This window comes from Lontra canadensis, unplaced genomic scaffold, assembly GCF_010015895.1.
Source record: "Lontra canadensis isolate GAN:19392208 unplaced genomic scaffold, GSC_riverotter_1.0 scaffold114, whole genome shotgun sequence".
NCBI lineage: Eukaryota > Metazoa > Chordata > Mammalia > Carnivora > Mustelidae > Lontra > Lontra canadensis.
The window spans coordinates 6,201,622-6,222,156 of NW_022631108.1; the positions used below are offsets into that span (position 1 = coordinate 6,201,622).

Sequence of the window (20,535 nt, forward strand, 5' to 3'; positions counted from 1 at the left end):
CTATGGTAAAATAGTTTTTCTTTTCTTTTCTTTTCTTTTTTTAATGTAGGCCTTGTTAAGAAGAACAGAATGCTTTAACACATTTTAAAATATACTTTTTCTTTGACTTACCATATGTTTGCATCCCAATAAACCCATCATAATTTGAAAATATCATAAGTCAAAAATGTATTTAATACACCTAAGCTATTGAACATCATAGCTTAATCTAGCCTAATTTAGAAATGCTCAGAACACATTAGCTTATAGTTGGGCAAACTAATCTAAAACAAAGCCCATTTTATAAAAATTGTTGACTATTTCATGTAGCTTATTGAATAGTATATTTAATGTGAAAAACAGAATGGTTACATGGTACAGAATGATTGTAAGTATATTGGTCATTTATCCTAGTTACGTATTTGACTGGTTGTTGTGGCTTATCTCTTCTGCCCAGCATCACAAGAGAGTATTGTACTGCATATTGCTAGCCTGGAAAAAGACTAAAATTCATAATTTGAAGTATGATTTCTAATGAACATATATTGCTTTTACACCATTGTGAAGTTGAAAATCTTAAGTCAAACCATCATAAATTGGGGATTATCTGTAGTCACTTTTTTCCTGCCCTTGTCTGACATGGATGAGGGGCTCTTCCCCCATATTCACAGTGAGAACTTGATAGACTTCCTGGAGGTAGAACTCATAAAAGTATGGGGATCCCTTTATGACTGAAAACCCTTCGTGTAGTTTTTTTTTAAATTAATTTATTTATTTGACAGAGAGAGAGACAGCAAGAGAGGGAACACAAGCAGGGGGAGTGGGAGAGGGAGAAGCAGGCTTCCCGCTGAGCAGGGAGCCCGATGCAGGGCTCGATCCCAGGACCCTGGGATCATGACCTGAGCCGAAGGCAGAGGCTTTGACCCACTGAGCCACCCAGGTGCCCTCTTCCTGTAGTTTTTAAGTTTAAGACTTTCCACACTGAGCCTTCAGCAATTTGTCAATTATACTTTATATTTTGTTTTGGTTTTTAACCTCAGTACTGATTCCCACAGAGGTTTCTGCTCCAGTAAGTTATGATTCTCTATATTCACCTGCTTATCTCTCCAATCCTGGGGTCAGTGGTTTGCCCTATGACCTCGTTTATCTGGCATATCTAGGAAAATTTGTTAATTTATTAATTTTTTAGCTTTTTCTTTGTGTTAAGATAAAATAAAACTCCAAGCTTCTTACATGCAAGAGCAGAAACTAAACCTCAAATATATATATTTTTATTTCTCTTTAGATTTCCTCTTTGACCTGTGGATTATTTAGAGATGTGTTGTGTAACTCCCAAGCATTTGGAGATCTTCTTGTTATCTTTCTATTATTAACTTGTACTTTGGTTCAACTATGGTCAGAAACATATGCTGTATGATTTCATTTTTTCAATTAACTGATGTTTGTTTAATGGTCCAGGATGCATTTTAACTTGATAGGTGTTCCCTGGGCACTTAAAAGAAATGTGTATACTACTGTTGTTTGGTTGTGTGCTCTAAAAATGTCCATTAGATCCTATTGATTGAAGGTAGTTTTATCTTTGCTTGCATAAATAGCTGTACATGATTAATGTATACAACCTGATGGGTCTGAAGATAAGTATACACCCATGAAACCATCCCCACAATCTATGTCATAAACCTGCACATCATTACCAACTTTCCTCTTATTTTTAAATTATTATTGTTATGTATTATTATTATTATTATTATGTGATAACATTCCATAATATCTACAATTTTGGAAATTTTTTTAAGTATACAATATAGTATTTTTGACTATAGGCAACATGCTATGCAGTGGATCTCTAGAATTTGTTCATCTTGTGTAACTGAAACGTTGTATGCTTTGACTAATTCCTCCCCATTTCCCCCTACCCTCATCCCTATTCTACTCTCCATTTCTATGAATTAAAAATCAGTAGTATTACGTAGCATTTGTCCTTCTGTGTCTGGTTTATTTTCCTTAGCATAATAACCTCCAGTTTCATCCATGTTGTTGCAAGGCTTTTAAGGCTGAATGATATTCAATTGTATGTATATTCTCCATTTTCTTTATCCTTTCATCTCTTGATGGGCATTAGGTGTTTCCATATTGCATATTGTGAATAATGCTTCAGTGAATATGGGAATGAAGATATCTTTTTGAGATAGTGACTTACTCTGGATAGTATATATCCAGAGGTGGGATTGATGAATCACATGGCAGTTCTATTTTTAGGTTTTTTTTTTTTTTTTGGAACTTCAATACGGTTTTTCCATACTGACTGCACCAATTTACATTCCTATCAATAGTGTTTAAGGGTTCCCATTTTACCACATCCTCTCCAACAGTTGTTATCTTGTATTTAATTGCTAATAGTCATCCTAGTAGGTATGAGGTGATATCTTATTATTCTTTTGATTTGCATTTCCCTGATGATTAATGATGTTGCATACCTTCTCATGTATTTGTTGGCCATTTGTATGTCTTCTCTGGAAAAATGTCTATTCAGTTCCTTTGCCTATTTTAAAATCAAATCATAATCTATCTATCTATCATCTATCTATAAGTCATTTGTATTATGACAAAATTACACAAGATGATGAAAGTCTAGGTTTATATTTATATGCATAGATAAGTTTTGTTTATGCATTCACTTGATGGACACTTGTTTTTATTTCCCACTTTGATTATTATGAACAATGCTGTTATGAACATTCATATATAAAGTTTTTTAAAGTTTTTTTTAAAATTCCAGTTCGATAACATACAGTGTAATATTACTTTCAGGTGTACAATTTAGTGATTCAACACTTACATACAACCTGATGCTCATCACAAGTGTACTCCTTAATCCCCAGCACCTATTTAAGCCATCCGCCCAATCACCTTCCTTGAAACTATTAGTTTATTTTCTATAGTTAAGAATCTGTTTCTTGGTTTCTTTTTCTCTCTCTCCTTTCCCTATGCTCATTTGTTTCATCAAAATAAAAAGCTTCTGCACAGTGAAGGAAACAATCAACAAAACTAAAAGTCAACCTAAGGAAAAGGAGAAGATACTGGCAAATGAAATATCGGATGAAGGCTTACTATCCAAAATCTACAAAGAATTTATCAAATTCAACATCCCCAAATGAATAATCCAATCAAAAATGGTCAGAAGACCATTTCAAAAGAAGACACTCAGATGGCCCACAGGCACATGAAAAGATGCTCACCATCACTGATCATCAGGGAAATACCAGAACTACAATGAGCTATCACCTCACACCTGTTAAAATGGCTAAAATTAACAACATAAAAAACAACAGGTGTTGGCAAGCATGTGGAGAGAGGAGAACCTTCTTGCACTGTTTATGGAATGCAAACTGGTACAGCCACTATGGAAAACAATATGGAGGTTCCTCAAAAAGTTAAAAATAGAACTACCCTATGACCCAGCAGTTGCATTACTATGTATTTACCTGAAGAATACAAAAATACTCATTCAAAGGGATAGATGCAGGCCAATGTTCATAACAGCATTATCAATAATAGCTAAATTATGAAACTAGGCCAAGTGTCCATTGACTGATGAATGGATTATTACTCAGTCATAGAAAAGAATGAAATCTTACCATTTGCAGTGATGTCAATGGAGCTGCGGAGTATTATGCTAAGTGAAATACGTCAGAGAATGAGAAATACCATATGATTTCGCTCATATATGGAATTTAAGAAACAAAACAAACAAGCATGTGTAAGTTTTTGACTATACATACATTTCATTTCTTTTGAGTATATAACTTAGAGTGTAATTGCTGGTACTATGATAACTTTATGTTAAAAATTTTGAGGATTATTTTCCAATGTGGTTAAAACATTTTACATTTCCACCAGAAGTGTATAATGGTTCCAATTTATCCACATCCTGGTCAACACCTATTATCATTTGTCTTTTTTATTATAGACATCATATTGGCTATTAAGTGGTATCTCATTATGGTTTTGATTACCATAATTATAAATGATGAACATTTTTGTGTATTTATTGACCTTTGGATAAATGTGCATTCAAATTCTTTGCCCATTTTTAATTTCATTATTTGTCTTTTTATTATTAAGATGTAACAGTTAATATTTATATACCCTGAATAGAAGTTCCTTATCAGATATGTGATTTGAGCATATTTCCTTCTATTCTGTGGATTATCTTTTTCACTTTATTGATGTTCTTGTTTACAGTACCTCATGCAATTTTTTTAAAGCTTTAATTTATGACAGTCTTCAACCACAGCATGAAAATTATTGAAAATGTCTTACCCGAACTATTTCACAGTCAACATTTAATTCAGTTGCAACTGCTTCAATTTTCTCTCTACAAACAGAACCAAGGCTGGTCATTCCATTGTCCCAGTACTTCTTAAGTGTGGCTAAGTCTTGGTCACTGAACTGAGTGCGATCTTGTAGCTGTTAAAACAGATTTAAAATAATTAGAGTAATAAAAGAAAAGAATTTTATAGAAAGGACCATCTGGGTGATATTTGCTAGGTTACTTTCAACACATAACAGTAGCTAAATTAATTTCACAGTTTTTTAAATTAATTTATTTGAAAGAGAGGGAGTGGCGGGGGGTAGGGGTAAAAGGAGAGGGAGAGAGATTCTTAAGCAGGCTCCATGCTCAGCATAGAGCCTTAGGACCCTAAGATCACAATCTGAGCTGAAACCAGTAATTGGAGGCTTAACGGGCTGTGACACCCAGGCACCTCTGATTTCACAGTTCTTAATATGTGTTACCCCATTTTGAAATGGGCCTGTCTGTGATATTTATTTCCATAACATGAAAGTGTGCTAGAATAAAATGAGTAAAGAATGTTTAACTGTTAGAAATTAAGTAGTATTTATTTTAAATTGTTGCAATCACTTAAATAATGCATTGCCATTGCAGAAAATACAGATAAATTAAAATAAAAGATTTTATATCATCCACAATTCTGGGAAATAGCACTTGTTAACATTATAATGTGTATTTTTCAAGCTTTTTTTTCTATGATACACATATTCACATTCACACTACATACATTTTAAAAATAACAGCATCACATCACTGTGTTGTTTTTAGATAAATTAATCTAGATTTGCCATACATATGTTTTGTACTAATGTTATAATTAAAAGTGTAAATAAAAAGTGTAAGAAGATAATGTAGACTTAAAAATCAGATTTATGGCTTCAGAAAGTTTCATAATAACCCTATCCTTTTTTTCTTAGATTTTTTTTAGTCCAATAAACTATGGTCGTTTATATTTTTTTAATTCAATAAATCCTGGAGGCACCCCTAGGAAGTAAATCAGAAGAAGCATGATAGAATAATGACTTCCAGTTTTCCAATAGGGAGTCAGAAAATCAAGGTCAGAGGACTCATTCAACAGGGCACAAAATGTACATGGCAGAGCTAGAAATAGAAATCTGATTTTTTCCCTAGTACCTTCATCCCTATGATGTCTCCAATGATCTCAAAGGGTAGTAAAAACAACCTGAAAATAAATTTTAACTAAAAATATATATCCTGTATATGTATCCTGTATGTGTATGCATGTTTTTGTGATGAAAGAATAATGAGAGAGCAAAAGAGTGATAGAGAGAAAACCAGTGAGATTGAGTTGAGGAGAAATGTTGCAAATCATGGAATGAGGCTCTGTTGCTGCCCTTGTTTTAGGCTACACCTCAAATACTTTGTAGATATATACTGATTTCTTTCTTTCATTTTTTTAAAACTTTATTTATTTATTTGAGAGAGAGAGAGAGCAGAAGCAGGGGGAGGGAGAAGCAGACTCCCCAGTGAGCAGGGAGACCAAGGTGGGGCTAGATCCCAGGACCCTGAGATCATGACTTAGCTGAAGGAAGATGCTTAACCACTGAGTCACCAGACACCCAACAACATGATTTCAACGTTCGCTTTCTAACTGAAATTTAAAATGGAACCCTCTCTTAAATTGATTTGAATAACAATGGAAAATAATCTATACAATGTATAAAATAGGACTTAAAAGAGTTATCATAGCTAAAACTGATATAATACTAACCAACAAGTGCAAATTTGTTTTAAAGCTACAACCTTGCATTTGATAAAAAATAGCCAAACTCTCAGAAAGGTTTAAAATGGGCTATAGTCCCTCCTCCTTAATGATAAATTCCTAATCTAAACACCAAAGGCAACTGCTGTCAGTAATTTCCAGAGTAACTTTACAAAATAAAAATACATATACATTTACAAAAAAGGGATACTACTATAAACTTAATTTTTTTTACTTAAGTTGATCTTAGAGATATTTCTATATCATCATATACAGATACACTGCTTCAATCTTTTTAGCTGCTAAATTGTGCTCCATGGACTACATCAAAATAAAAAGCTTCTGGACTGCAAAAGAAATAAGCAACAAAACTAAAAGACAACCTACTGAATGGGAAAAGATATTTGCAAATGACATATCCAATAAAGGGCTAGTATCTAGAATATATAAAGAACTTATACAGCTCAACACCAGAAAAACCTCAAATAATCGACTTAAAAAAATGGGCACAGGACATGAACAGATTTTTCTCCAAAGTAGACATACAGATGGCTAATGGACATAAGATAATATATAATGCTCAATATCACTCATCATCAGGGAAGCACAAATCAAAACTACAATGAAACATCCCCTCGCACCCTGTCAGAAAGGCTAAAATTAACAACAAAAGAAACAACAGGTGTTGGTGAGGATGGGGAGAAAGGGGAACTGTCTTACACTGTTGGTGGGAATGCAAGCTGGTGCAGCCACTCTAGAAAAGAGTACAGAGGTTCCCCATAAAGTTAAAAATAATCACCCTGCTCTTGATTTTGCCTCAGGTCTCAGGGTTGTGGGATTGAGCCCTGTGTCAGGCTTTCTACTCAGCAGGGAGTCTGCTTCTCTCCCTCTCCTTCTGTCTGCCCTTCTGCTCTTTCTAAAACAAATAAATAAATCTCTAAAAAACAATGAGATATCACCTCATACCTGTCAAAATGGCTAAAATCAAAAACACAAAAAAACAAGTGTTGAGGATATGGGAAAAAAGAAACACTCACGCACTGTTGGTAAGAATGCAAACTGTTATGGTCAATGTGGAAAACAGTATGGAGGTTTTCAAAAGATTAAAAATAGAATTATCCACTAATTCCACTACTGGGTATTTACCTAAAGAATACAGAAACATTATCCGAAAAAGATATATGCATCCTTATTTTAATTACAGCATTATTTACAATGGTCAAATTATGGAAGCAACCCTAGTGTCCATTGATAGATGAATAGGTAAAGATGTGAGATTGTGTGTATGTGTGTGTGTGTGTGTGTGTGTATAGAGAGAGATAATGGGCACTCAACAATTTAGAATTGTCTAATGATAGAACTTTAGGTGGTTTTCAGGTTATTGCTAATACAAACAATGCTTAAATGGACATTCTTGTACATAGATCTTGCTTTATATTTGCAATTTATATATTATGGGAAATTCCTAGCCTTGTGTTTTGATCACCTCCACTTCTTCTCACTGGTGAAGAAGGGATTCCTGCCCTAGATGGGGATAGCCAACCAAAACCTCCCAACACCAGACAGATAAAATCAACAGGAGTGTATCGGTTAGGTATACTCATAGCCTGGAAGAGGAGAACACCATATGCCACACAGGGACACATAGATATTCCATTAGGGAACAGAATGAACAAGCAAAGGCTGTACTGTAACCTCTGAGAGTGGTGAAACCCCATTTCCCACAGGAGATGTGACTGGCCTGTTTGAACTGAAGGCTTCCATTCAGAAAAAATCAGGCATTCTGCTTAGTCCCTGAGATAAAGTTAGTTATTTGAATATGGTACTTTATCTGCACGAACAGGATGAGAAGGGGAACTTGTGGTTGGCCATCCTTTGGGTCTCTCTTGGCTTTCCTCAGATGTCAAAATGCACGTAATATGGCACTTTAACATCAGGTCTTGTAATTTTTAAAGGATTTTATTTATTTATTTGATAGAGAGACACAGAAGTAGACAGAGCAGCAGAGAGAGGGGCAGGAGAAGCAGGCTCCCTGCTAAGCAGAGAGCCCGATGTGAGGCTCAATCCCAGGACCCTGACCTGAGCCAAAGGCAGACACTTAACTGAGTCACCCAGGCACCGCTTATTTGAATATATTTGAGACACAGTGTTACATTAGTTTCAGGTGTACAACATTGTGATTCAACTTCTCCACACATTATGCTATGCTCACTACAAGAGTAGCTACCATCTGTCACCATGCAATGCTATTACAGTATCATTGAATATATTTCCTATCCTTTTATTCCCATGATTTATACATTCCATAACTGGAAGCCTGTATCTCCCACTCCCCTTCACTCATTTTGCCCATCCCCTACCCCTCTTCCTCTGACCATCAGTTTGTTCTCTATATTTATAGATCTGATTCTGCTTTTAGATTGTTTTTTAGATTCCACATAGGAGTGAAATCATATGGTACGTATCTTTCTGTCTGATTTATTTCACTTAGTATAATACCTTCTAAGTCAGTCCATGTAGGTCTTATACCACAAATTAGGATTAGCAGGCCAAAGATTATGTGCATTTAAATTTTTATAAATCTAGCCAAATTGCCCTTGGACAAGGGCTGAAATATAGAATAGTCCTTATGGTCCTATATCTTTGTAAGTGATAGATATTGTCCAATTTTATAATTTTTTGCCAGTTTAGTGAAAAATGGTATCTTATTGTTTTGATTTGTAGGTCTTTAAGAACACTTATTTTTATATGCTTACTAGCCTTATGTATTTATTTTTCTAAGAAATACTTATTTAATGGATCATACTTTTCTTTCTTCTTTACTGTTTTTTAAAGTTCATAGACCTCTGTGCTAAACATGTTAGATATCATTTTTGCACATCACATTGAATACATTATCCATGATTAACAATGCACTACCTTTTAAATTATGTATATGACTTTCAGAAAATCTTATGCTCTATAGATCTGATTCCATTCAATTTAGTAATTAATTGATACATTCTCCACCCTTAGTGAAAGTGTTTGCTTATCTGTAAGAGGGTAAATATCATGTCCTTAAAAGAGTCCTCTTTTGTAACTGTTGGTGAAAATTTAATTTGATATTTTTTCCAAATCATGGTAAAATACACATAATGTAACATGTACCATTTTAATTACTTTTAAGTGTACAGTTCATTAGTAAGTATATTCATACCATTGTGCAACCAATCTCCAGAATTTTTTTATTCTCATTAAATAACAAATTCCCATTTTCCTCTTTCTTTAGCCACTGGAAACCACCATTTGATTTTCTGTTTCTATGAATTTGACTACTCTAGAAGCTCATATAAGTGGAGTAATACAGTATTTGTCTTTTTGTAACTACTTATTTCACTTAGCATAATGTCCTCAAGGTTCATCCTTAATATAGCATGTGTTAAATTTTTTCCCTTTCAGGAATAAATATTCAATGTTATGTATATAGCACATTTTTTACTTTTTTTTAAAAAAGATTTAAATTTATTTATTTGACAGACAGAGATCACAAGTAGGCAGAGAGGCAGGCAGAGAGAGAGAGAGGAGGAAGCAGGCTCCCTGCTGAGCAGAGAGCCTGATGTGGGGCTCGATCCCAGGACCCTGGGATCATGACTTGAGCTGAAGGCAGAGGCTTTAACCCACTGAGCCACCCAGGTGCCCCTATAGCACATTTTTTAAACCAGTGCATCTGTTGATGGACATTTGGGTTGCTTCCACATTTTGATTATTGTGAATAATGTTGCTATGAGCATTGGTATACAGATATCTGTTTGGGTCCCTCCTTTGAATTCTTTGGGGTATAAACGTAGAAGTGGAGTTGCTGGGTTATATGGTAATTCTATTTTAATGTTTTTTTTTAAAGATTTTATTTATTTATTTGACAGACAGATCACAAGTAGGCAGAGAGGCAGGCAGAGAGAGAGGAGGAAGCAGGCTCCCCACAGAGCAGAGAGCCTGATGCGGGGCTCGATCCCAGGACCCTGGGATCATGACCTGAGCTGAAGGCAGAGGCTTTAACCCACTGAGCCACCCAGGGGCCCCTATTTTAATGTTTTGAAGAATCATCATACTGTTTTTCATAGTGGCTGCATCATTTTATATAACCATCAATAGTGCATAAGTGTTCTATTCTCCACATGTTCACCAACACTTGTTAATTTCTGTTTTTTTTTTTAAATAATAACCATACTAATCAGTTCTGTGGTGATATTTCGTTGTGGTTTTGATTTGCATTTTTCGGATGACTAGTGGTATTAGCATCTTTTTATATACTGTTAGCCATTTATATATTTTTTGGCAAATTTATATTCAAGTCCTTTGTTCATTTTTAAATTAGGTTATTTCTTGCTGTTGTTTAGTTGTAAGAGTTCTTTATATATATATATTCCTTTTCAGATAAGGGATTTATTGTTTACATTCTGATAATTTCTAGTCCTTGAATTTCTGAGATACATTACTGTGATGATTAACTTTTTGGGTTAATTTGACTGGGTCACAGGCTGGCCAGAAATTCAGTCAGACATTATTCTGGGTGTGTCTGTGAGGTGTTTCTAGATAAGATTAACATTTGAATAAGTAGATTGAATTAAGAAAATTGCCCTTTCCAAGATGGATGAGCTTCATAAAATAAACTAAAGATCTGAATAGAAAAAAAGGGCTGAGTAAGAGGGTACTTGGTCTGTCTGAGTCATGAGCTAGAATGTTGGTCTTTTCTGGCCTTTGGACTAGGGCTGAAACATTAGCTTTTCTTGGGTCTGGAGCCTGCTGCCTTTTGGAATGGATCTTGCACTATTGACTACCCTTGTTTTGTCATTTAGACATGGACCAGAACAACACTTGGGCACTCGTGGCTCTTTAGTTTGTTGACTGCAGATATTTGGACTTTTCAGCCACCATTATTGTGTGGACCAATTTTTTATAATAGATCTCTCTCTGGAAGTATACATACATTCTATTTCTTCTGTTTCTCTGGAGATCTCTCACTAATATAATCTCTTTATAAACCCAATGCAACTTACAATTACTTTTGAGATGAACTTCCTTCAGTTTTACATTATAGTTGTCCAAGCATTGGGTATCTTTAATCTTTAGTCCCAGGGATATTGTCATCTGATCCAACATCCCTCTAAAGGCACCATATGTGAAAATTTACTGTCATTTTGGTTTCATTAAAAAAAAAGGATTAACAGTCAATTCTAGAGTTTAAACTGACATTGCCCAGCTAATCTTTTACTTGTCACATGTAGTCCCAATCACAGTCTTCTGCTATAGGAATGTCATATAAAAATATTGTGCAGAAATAGAAAACTTCTATCTACTTATAAGCAGAAGTGAAGATAAATCCCAAATCACTATAGCTAAACTTAAAAACATTGGATGTAGTAAACTTGTTAAGGAATTCGCTAAAGACATCGACTCATCTTTGGAAAGATTTAAATAAGTGTTTTTGCTAAACTTAGAAGGCAGCAGTCTCAATACAAAATAAAGGAACTGCTGGTAAGCCTCTATGTATAAGAGCAAACTTGCCTAAAAAACAAAAAACAAAACAACAAAAATAAATAAATAAATCTCACACAATGAGGCACATTACTGCACTGTGTATGCAAAAATTCTATTCTCCAGCAACAACAATTAAAATCCAGAAGCAATGGAAGTTCTGATTATGATTAGCATATGGTAGGTAGAGGCTTAGGACTGGTGACATACAGCAAGCTACAACTTTCCTTAGTGCAAAATAGTGGGAATAAAAAAAGAGGTCCTGAATTTTAATCTTAACTCTGTCTCTTCCTAGTTTTGGGCAAATGACTTCATCTCTAAGACTCAGTTTCCTTATCTGAAAATGAGCATGATACCAGCTATCTCATAAGATTGTTAAAAGGAAAAAAAAATATTGTTAAAAGGGTTAAAAGGAAACAGTCAATAAAACAAAGAGGCAACCCACCGAATGGACAAAGATACTCGCAAATGGGGGCACCTGGGTGGCTCAGTGGGTATGCCTCTGCCTTCAGCTCAGGTCATGATCTCAGGGTCCTGGGATAGAGCCCTGCATCAGGCTCTCTTTTCAGCAGGGAGCCTGTCCCCCCCACCCCTTTCTCTATCTGCCTCTCTGCCTATTGTGATCTCTGTCTGGCAAATAAATAAATAATATCTTAAAAAAAGATATTCACAAGTGACACTATAGACAAAGGGCTGATATCCAAGATCTATAAAGAACTCCTCAAACTAAACACCCACACAAAACAGATTATCATGTCAACAAATGGGCAGAAGACATGAACAGACACTTCTCCAAAGAAGATATACAAATGGCTAACAGACACATGAAAAAATGTTCATCATCATTAGCCATCAGGGAGACTCAAATCAAAACCACATTGAGATACCACATTATGCCGGTTAGAATGGCCAAAATTAACAAGACAAGAAACAAGTGTTGGAGAGGGTGTGGAGAAAGGGGAACCCTCTTACACTGTTGGTGGGAATGCAAGTTGGTGCAGCCACTTTGGAGAACAGTGTGGACATTTCTTAAGAATTTAAAAATAGAGCTTCCTTATGACCCTCCAATTGCGCTACTGGGTATTTACCCCAACGATACAGATGTAGTGAAAAGAAGGGCCATCTGTACCCCAATGTTCATAACAGCAATGGCCACGGTCGCCAAATTGTGGAAAGAACCAAAATGCCCTTCAACAGATGAATGGATAAAGAAGATATGGTCCATATATACAATGGAGTATTATTGGAAAGGATGAACACCTCCATCAGAAAGGATGAATACCCAACTTTTGTATCAACATGGATGGGACTGGAAGAGATTATGCTGAGTGAAATTAGTCAAGCAGAGAGAGTCAATTATATGGTTTCACTTACTTATGGAGCATAAGGAATAACATGGAGGGCATTGGGAGATGGAGAGGAGAAGTGAGTTGGGGGAAATTGGAGGGGGAGACAAACTGTGAGAGACTGTAGACTCTGAGAAACAAGCTGAGGGTTTTGGAGGGGAGGGGTGAGCGGTTGGGCGAGCCTGGTGGTGGGGAATTAAGGAGGGCATGTATTGCATGGGGCACTGGGTGTGGTGCATAAACAAAGAATGCTGGAACACTGAAAAGAAATAAAATAAAATAAAATAAAATAAAATAAAATGGAAAAAAGGATTAAAAGAAAAACCCACATGAAAAAAATCATGCTCATAGAGGGACCCAACAGATGTTAGTCTTCCTCTGACACCTACTTCCCCACACACCCACCCACTTCTATCCTAAACAGGAAGAAAGTACAAAGTGCTCTTTGGGGGAGACTAATTCATAAAAATCTCATATACCTGACAGAATAACCCGGCAGTTTAGAAAGAACTGCAGTAGCTGGGCATACTTGGAATTTGCTCCAGATTCTTTGTGAAGGACATATAATCCTATTATTTTCTTATATAAATTATATACTTGCATATATTCAATAGAGAGAATGTAGCTTTTTGGAAATATATATTTGAGTCACAAGTACCATGAAACACAGATGTCACTTGGATGATAGCTGATAATATGAGAAGAAGGTCTGATTTTCTACCTTGTCAGTATCATCATGTTACTCTTCAGAAAAATATATACATAGCTCCATTAAAAGCTTCTCTGACATTCCCAGTGATGGCTGCTCAGATTCACATTTAGTACTGCCAGCTACTCTGTGCTCCCTGAGGAACGTTGTATGTTGACTAAATTAAATATTGGGGCTCAATACCATGAAGAAATGTCTGGACTGAAAGTCAAACTGCTGTAGGCTTCTTCTACAATATGGTCAGTTGCCCATTTCTACTGCTAACTTCCTACAGTTCTTATACACTTGGCTGTATTTCTCCATTACTCATTTAGAAATTGGTAAATTTAGGAAGAATTTAGTTTAAAAAAGAAATCAAAATTGAAAGCTGACACTAAAATGTAATTTGAAAGGTGATACAATAGAATGAGGATATAGATGTAATAGAATGTTCAGATCCAATAAAACAGCAGCCATAACATAGAATAAGATATCACAGAATTATAGACAAAGGAAGTAAGCACATTAACAAATCAGCACTGATTACATATTTCCTTACATATCTCTTATAATCTTAATCCCACAGCAGAAAGTGTTATCACATTTTTCAATGGTAAGTAAAATTTTTGGCATCATATATAGAAATATGTATATCCACATTTGATATACAATTTTAAGACATACTGAATAAAAAAAACTTTTTGCATAATCTTATATGAGGAGAGAAATCAGTGGTAAACCTTCCACTAGAAAGGATCTTTTGTCAGCCAATTAACATTATTGGTTATCTAGTTGGTATGTGGTACATAAGTATACAGGAATACTGTTTATAAGTTCACATTTAACTGCCACTAAAACTAATTTTGTGGTCAAGGATTCTATAAAGAATTCAAAACCTCAGAAAACTTTTGCCTTTTAAAATCTGTTTTTTTTTAAAGATTTTATTTATTTATTTGACAGAGAAGATCACAAGTAGGCAGAGAGGCAGGCAGAGAGAGAGGAGGAAGCAGGCTTCCTGACGAGCAGAGAGCCCGATGTGGGGCTCGATCCCAGGGTCCTGGGATCTGAGCCGAAGGCAGAGGCTTTAACCCACTGAGCCACCGAGGCACCCCAATGCCTTTTAAATTCTTTTCTTTAATCTCTTTTCATTGTACAGGTACTTATTTATCCTTACAGTCTCTTTAAAAATACTTCTATCTTATCTTACTGAAGTGAGGTATAATATAGATCTAAAAATGAGAGTTGAGAATTGAACTTGAAAATTGAATTAAACCCCAAAAGATTTATCAGAAGGTATGACTTTTAAGACAGTACTCTTATCTGAGGATAGGAAACGTTCTGTAATAAGTTTAAAACAAATACAATCATAAAATTAAGGCATTTAATTTAGAGCATGTAAGACACAAGACAATAAAATATCTACATAACAGGTATTCTGCCACCCCCCACTCCTACCCTAAAACCCCCAGGGGAAAGACAGAAAAAATCCATAATCACTCTGACAACTCTATTTAAAGCACTCATACCTTTAAATGACAGCATTAAGATAGTTAAGATCATTAAATTGCCCAAAATTAGACCTATTTTGGTTTCATTAAAACTATGTCATTTACAAATAAATTATGGGTTTATTCATAAATGCTGAGGTTTTGAAAATGGTTAAAACAAAACAAAACACGGGTCCATAAGCATTTTACAAAGATTAAGACCTAATTTAGGGAAAAGCCAGCCTTACCAGCCAGGTTGTCCCTAACCTAACCATTGTGAAGGAACTAAGAACAGAGCTACTCTGAAGAGTAGCACAAAATATTCAAAATCCAGATTAATTTAACATATGTATTTGTTATTGAAAATAGAAAATATTGCCTTTAAATGGGCTTTGATCCATGTTTGGAAACACCAGAACCTGGTAAGCAATGTGGATTAGCAAAAAGATTTAGTTCTAAGTCTTGGCACTTTGACTATTATGGCAAAAGAACACAGATACTTAAAAACACAAATTACAAAGTGCACTCAAATTACATGGAAACGTTATCTTAAAAAAATAAAAATAATTCCTAAAACAGTTTTCAGTAACCAAATTAAGTCATGATCATTTTGAAAATTTGAACAATATATTAAGTTTAAAAGTGAAATACATGAAATAAAAGCACAGTGTTCTTCTCAATTCTGGCCATTCCTAATCTACCTATAAAGTGATGCCACCAACAACACAAAGAAAAAACATTTTGGGAGAGTAGACTTACCCTAACAAATGTTTAGAAATAACATAACTGTTCGTGGATGACTGAAATTAAGTCACCCAAAGAAAAGACTATTCCTAGATGATTTCATAATGTCTCATGTGAATTTTGAAATCTGATGTCATGAAAATGTAAATCATAGCTAGAGAAATCTAGATCCAGTGCACATCACAAGACATTTCCAAAAGAATGTACTTAATGTTTATTGTATCCCATCAGTAATACTGAGTAAAATCTAATGTTCAGTCTATTGTTATTTTATATTAATGTGCATTTTTAAAAGTTTTCACTAATAATTTCAGTAATAAGGAATAAATATTTTAAAAGTTACCAAGATAATATGTTTGGCTACGTTTACCTGTTGTTGCTATATTGTTTTGTTAATATTGCATTCTGTCCCTAGAAGCATCAACCATCCCAATTTCTATTCACACATGCATCTTGTTCTAAATAATGTGGTGCAATAGACTTAAAATCATTACTACCGGTTAAGTGTAAAAACTAATTCTATTTTTCCCAGCATATTAATTTGTGATTGATGTTAACTAAACTTACTGTGGTAATAATTTCATAATATACACATATATATCAAACCATTACATTGTACACCTTGGAATAATGCAATGTTATATGCCAATTGTATCTCAATAAAATTGGAGAAAATAAATATATCATTAAGGCAATAATTCATATTCAGTTTTACTTTGGACTAGATTAAATATATTTTATACAAAGAAACTTTTAAATAGTTAATTTAAGTTTCCAATATTGTAACTTAATAGCCTTTCTTATGCATGACTAGTTATAGTATAAATATCACTTATGTTTTTATTTAAATTCCAGTTAACATACAGTGAAATATTAGTTTCAGGTGTAGAGTTTAGTGGCTCATCACCTACATACAATGCCAAGGGCTCATCACAACAAGTTCACTCCATAATATCCATCACCTATTTAACCCATCCAGTGGCCCATCTGCCCTCCATTAATCATCAGCTACTTCTCTATACTTAAGAGTCTGTCTCATGGTTTGCATCTCTTTTTTTCCCCCTTTGTTCATCCGTTTTGTTACTTAAATTCCACATGAGTGAAATCATATAGTACTTGTCTTTCTCTCACTGACATACTTTGCTTAGCATAATATGTTCTAGCTCCATCCATGTCATTGCAAATGGCAAGATTTCATTCTTTGATATGCCTAGAAAGAAGTTGCCACAGCCACTGTCAAAGAGATTACTGCCTGTGTTCTCCCCTATGATTTTGACGGTTTCTTGTTTTGCATTTGGATCTTTCATTCGTTTTGAATTTATTTTTCTGAATGGTGTAAGAAAGTGGGTCCAGTTTTCCAAACATCATGTGTTGAAGATACTGTCTTTTTTATTGGATATTCTTTCCTTTGTCAAAGATTAGTTGACCATATAGTTGTGGGTCCATTTCCAGGTTTTCTATTCTGTTATATTATCTATGTGTTCATTTTTGTGTGATTACTACATATTCTTGACCAATACAGCTTTGTAATATAACCTGAAGTCTGGGACTGTGATGCTTTCAACGTTGCTTTTCTTCTTCAGGGTTGCTTTGGCTATTCAGGGACTTTTGTGGTTACATAAAATGTTTAGGATTGTTTGTTCTAGCTCTGTAAAAAATGCTGGTGGGGTTTTGATAGGGATTGCATTAAATGTGTAGATTGCTTTGGATACTATAGATATTTTAACAGTATTTATTCTTCCAATCCATAAACATGGGGTGTTTTTCCATTTCTTTGTGTCCTCTTCAATTTCTTTCATGAGTGTTTTATTTTTTCAGAGTACAGATCTTTGATCACTTTGGTTAGGTTTATTCCTAAGTATCTTATGGTTTTTGATGCACTTGAAAATGGAATTGACTCCTTTGTTTCCTTCCTGCTGCTTCATTATTGGTGTATAGAAATGCAAAAGTTTTCTGTTTGTTGATATTGTACCTGTGGCTTTCCTGAATTCATGTATCAGTTCTAGCAAATTTTGAAAATTTAGTTACAGTATATCTTGATGTTGGCCTGCTTTTGTTGATTTCGATGGGAGTTCTCAGTGCCTCCTATATTTGGATGTCTGTTTCCTTCCCCAGATTAGGGAAGTTTTCAGCTATTATTTTCTCAAGTAAATCTTCTTGACCCTTTTCACTTGCTTTTTTTTCTGGGACTCCTCTAATGAGGATGTTATTTTGAGTTCTTTAAGTCTAGTCTTGTGACCCATAACTCTTTCTCTATTTTGTTCAGCTTTATTATTTTCCATATTCCTTTGCTTCTTCCATCCTTGCAATTATTACATCTAGTCAGTTTCCAATCTCAGTTATTGTATGTTCATTTCTGACTTTTTAAACTGTTTTAGCTCTGTAGTAAGGGCCTTCCTGATGTATTCTGTACTTTTCCCTAGCCCAGTCAGTATCCTTATGATTATTGCTTCAAATTCTCAATCAGGCATGCTACTTATGTCTACTTTGATTAGAATTCTTGCCATGACCTTTTCTTGTTCTTTCTTTTGGGATGAATTCCTCCATCTTGGCATTTTGTGTAGGTCACTGTCTTCTCTGTGTTAGAAAAGTCTGTTAGGTTTCCTGTTCTCGAGAGTAATGGCTTTATGCAGAAGAGGTCATATATTGCCCAGGGCCTAGCTCTGCAGGGAGTGTTGCTGATATGTGCTGTGTCTACTCTGCTGCCCTGTTTTGGCTGCTCTACCTTTCATGTCAGTCATCTGCAGGGTTACTCTTTGTCTGTAGTGGATAGTGTTTGGACATTGGCCAGTCTGGGGAGTTTTAACTAGATATGCTCTGGTCTGCTTGTTAATTGAGACCTGATGCTAGTAGAACTGAAACCTTGCAGAAGTCTCGGTTCTGGAGACATGGTGTTTGCAAGTGTTTCTGCTGGTCTTCTGGGGTTGGGCTCTGCTGCTCTGGAACTTAGGCACACTTGCCAGAGAAAAGCAGTACCTGCAGATTCATAGTGGGTGGGGCTTGGTGAAAGTGTGTTAGGTAGCCAGTTTTGGCACTTGTGCTATTTACTGAATCTGGTTTATGTTGAAGGTTGCGGGAGAGAAATGGAGCCAGCCAGCTCTGCCTCTGTGCTTGCTGCTCACAGGGTAGCACTCTTAGAAGAGTGAATAATCTCTCCTTGTGTGTCCCAGGCATTCTTCAGATTGCCATTTTTATGCTGTCCATCTCCTGATTCCTTGCCTGCTTGGGTCAGTGTAGTGCACTTTGGGCTGTATCCCAGCCAAGTCTGCTGACATTAAAACTCCAAGCTTTCAGGATGTGTTGTGGCGGAGGCCCGCACTAGTCTTCTGGGTAACTGAACTGCCATGCTGGCATGGTTGTAGGTATAACCAAGAAGGGCAGTTGTGCCAGAGTGGAGGGTTGTGAGACTTGGAACAAGCAGGCTGAACAGCCTTTGTCAGGTTGAGAAGCCCTTAGCAGGTGTTTATGCACCCATGTTGAGGGGTGGGGAAAGGAAATAGTGCCTACCACTTCTTTTTTCCCCAGAGAGGCATCTATGAATGTCACCTTTCACAGACGAGCTCCAAGAACAGAGTACAGTCTCCCCACTCTGGTCCTCAGTTCATAATATTAACTCTGGGGATATTTGCCTGCCTTCTCTCCAGGAGTGGGGTAGTGTCCTCAGCATTCTTTCTCAGCCAAACTTGTAGACTTTTAAAAACTCCAGTCTCAAGCTGCACTGGTTGCAAAAACATAAAAATCAGCCCCTCTCATTTTCCCAGCCAATGGCTTTGGGGAAGTGTTCTCCTTGTGTGTTTCCCTGTATCTCCTCTCTCCCTTCCTCTCTCGTTCTCTCTCTTTCTCTTTCTCTCACTCTTTTTCTTCCTAACCAGGGCTCCCTTTCCTCTGAAATGCCCTCAGTCCATTTCTCCCCCAAACAACATCTCCACACTTCCTACTTTCCTCAATGTGGCCTCTTCTCTCCCTCTAGTTGTGTAGTTTATTCTGTCAGTCTTCAGGTCTATTTCTTGAGTATTCATAATGATTTGATAGTTATCTAGCTGTGTTCAAGGCACAAGGAAAGCTTAGGGTCCTCCTACTATGCCACCAACTTAACTCCCCTCTCTTACGGTATAAATATTTTTTTAAAATAATATTCCAAAATTTTGTTTAGCTTTTAACTAGAAGTTACTAGAGGGCAGGGATTGGAAGAATTAACTTCCTTTTGTACACTTAGCATAGATTTAAGAGTATAATTCTGAGGCATTCTGTGGCTCATAGAACCACAGAAAAACCCCTGGGGGAAAAAAAAAAGAAAAAAAATATATATTTATAAAAAATAAAATTATAAAAAAAATAAAAAATAAATAAATAAATCCAACAATCAGAAAAAAAAAAAAGAACCACAGAAAAAGTAAATCTCTAGCAATTCTTCAATCCAGGCTGGACAACTTCAAAATTATCCAAGATAATTGAGTATCAGTATTTGTCTGTGGTTATCCAGTGTATAAAAGGAGAATCTATTCAAGTTACTAAAAGATTCTAATTTATTATAACTTGTAACCTCATGTACATAAATAGTAAGTAAAATAAAGTAATTGACTCATTTTTCACACATTCTCTTGCATAAGAAAATAGCTTAAAGAGCTAGTCAGTTAACCATTTTTAACATGGTTAACAATAAGGGATTCAAATGGAGACTTGTCCCATAATAAGACATA

General features: G+C 35.4%; 1 protein-coding gene across 1 annotated transcript in view; it reads right to left on the bottom strand.

The window, feature by feature from the left end:
• The window catches only part of LOC116856933 (highly divergent homeobox-like), a 57,207-nt gene extending 51,734 nt beyond the window's left edge, over window positions 1–5,473 (bottom strand). The window contains exons 1-2 of the mRNA XM_032840647.1: window positions 5,468–5,473; window positions 4,303–4,449 (exon numbers count right to left, since the gene is read on the bottom strand). Of these exons, the coding sequence (XP_032696538.1) occupies window positions 4,303–4,449; window positions 5,468–5,473 (153 nt within the window). The remainder of the gene's footprint in view (window positions 1–4,302; window positions 4,450–5,467) is intronic.
• Window positions 5,474–20,535: the final 15,062 nt, after the last annotated feature.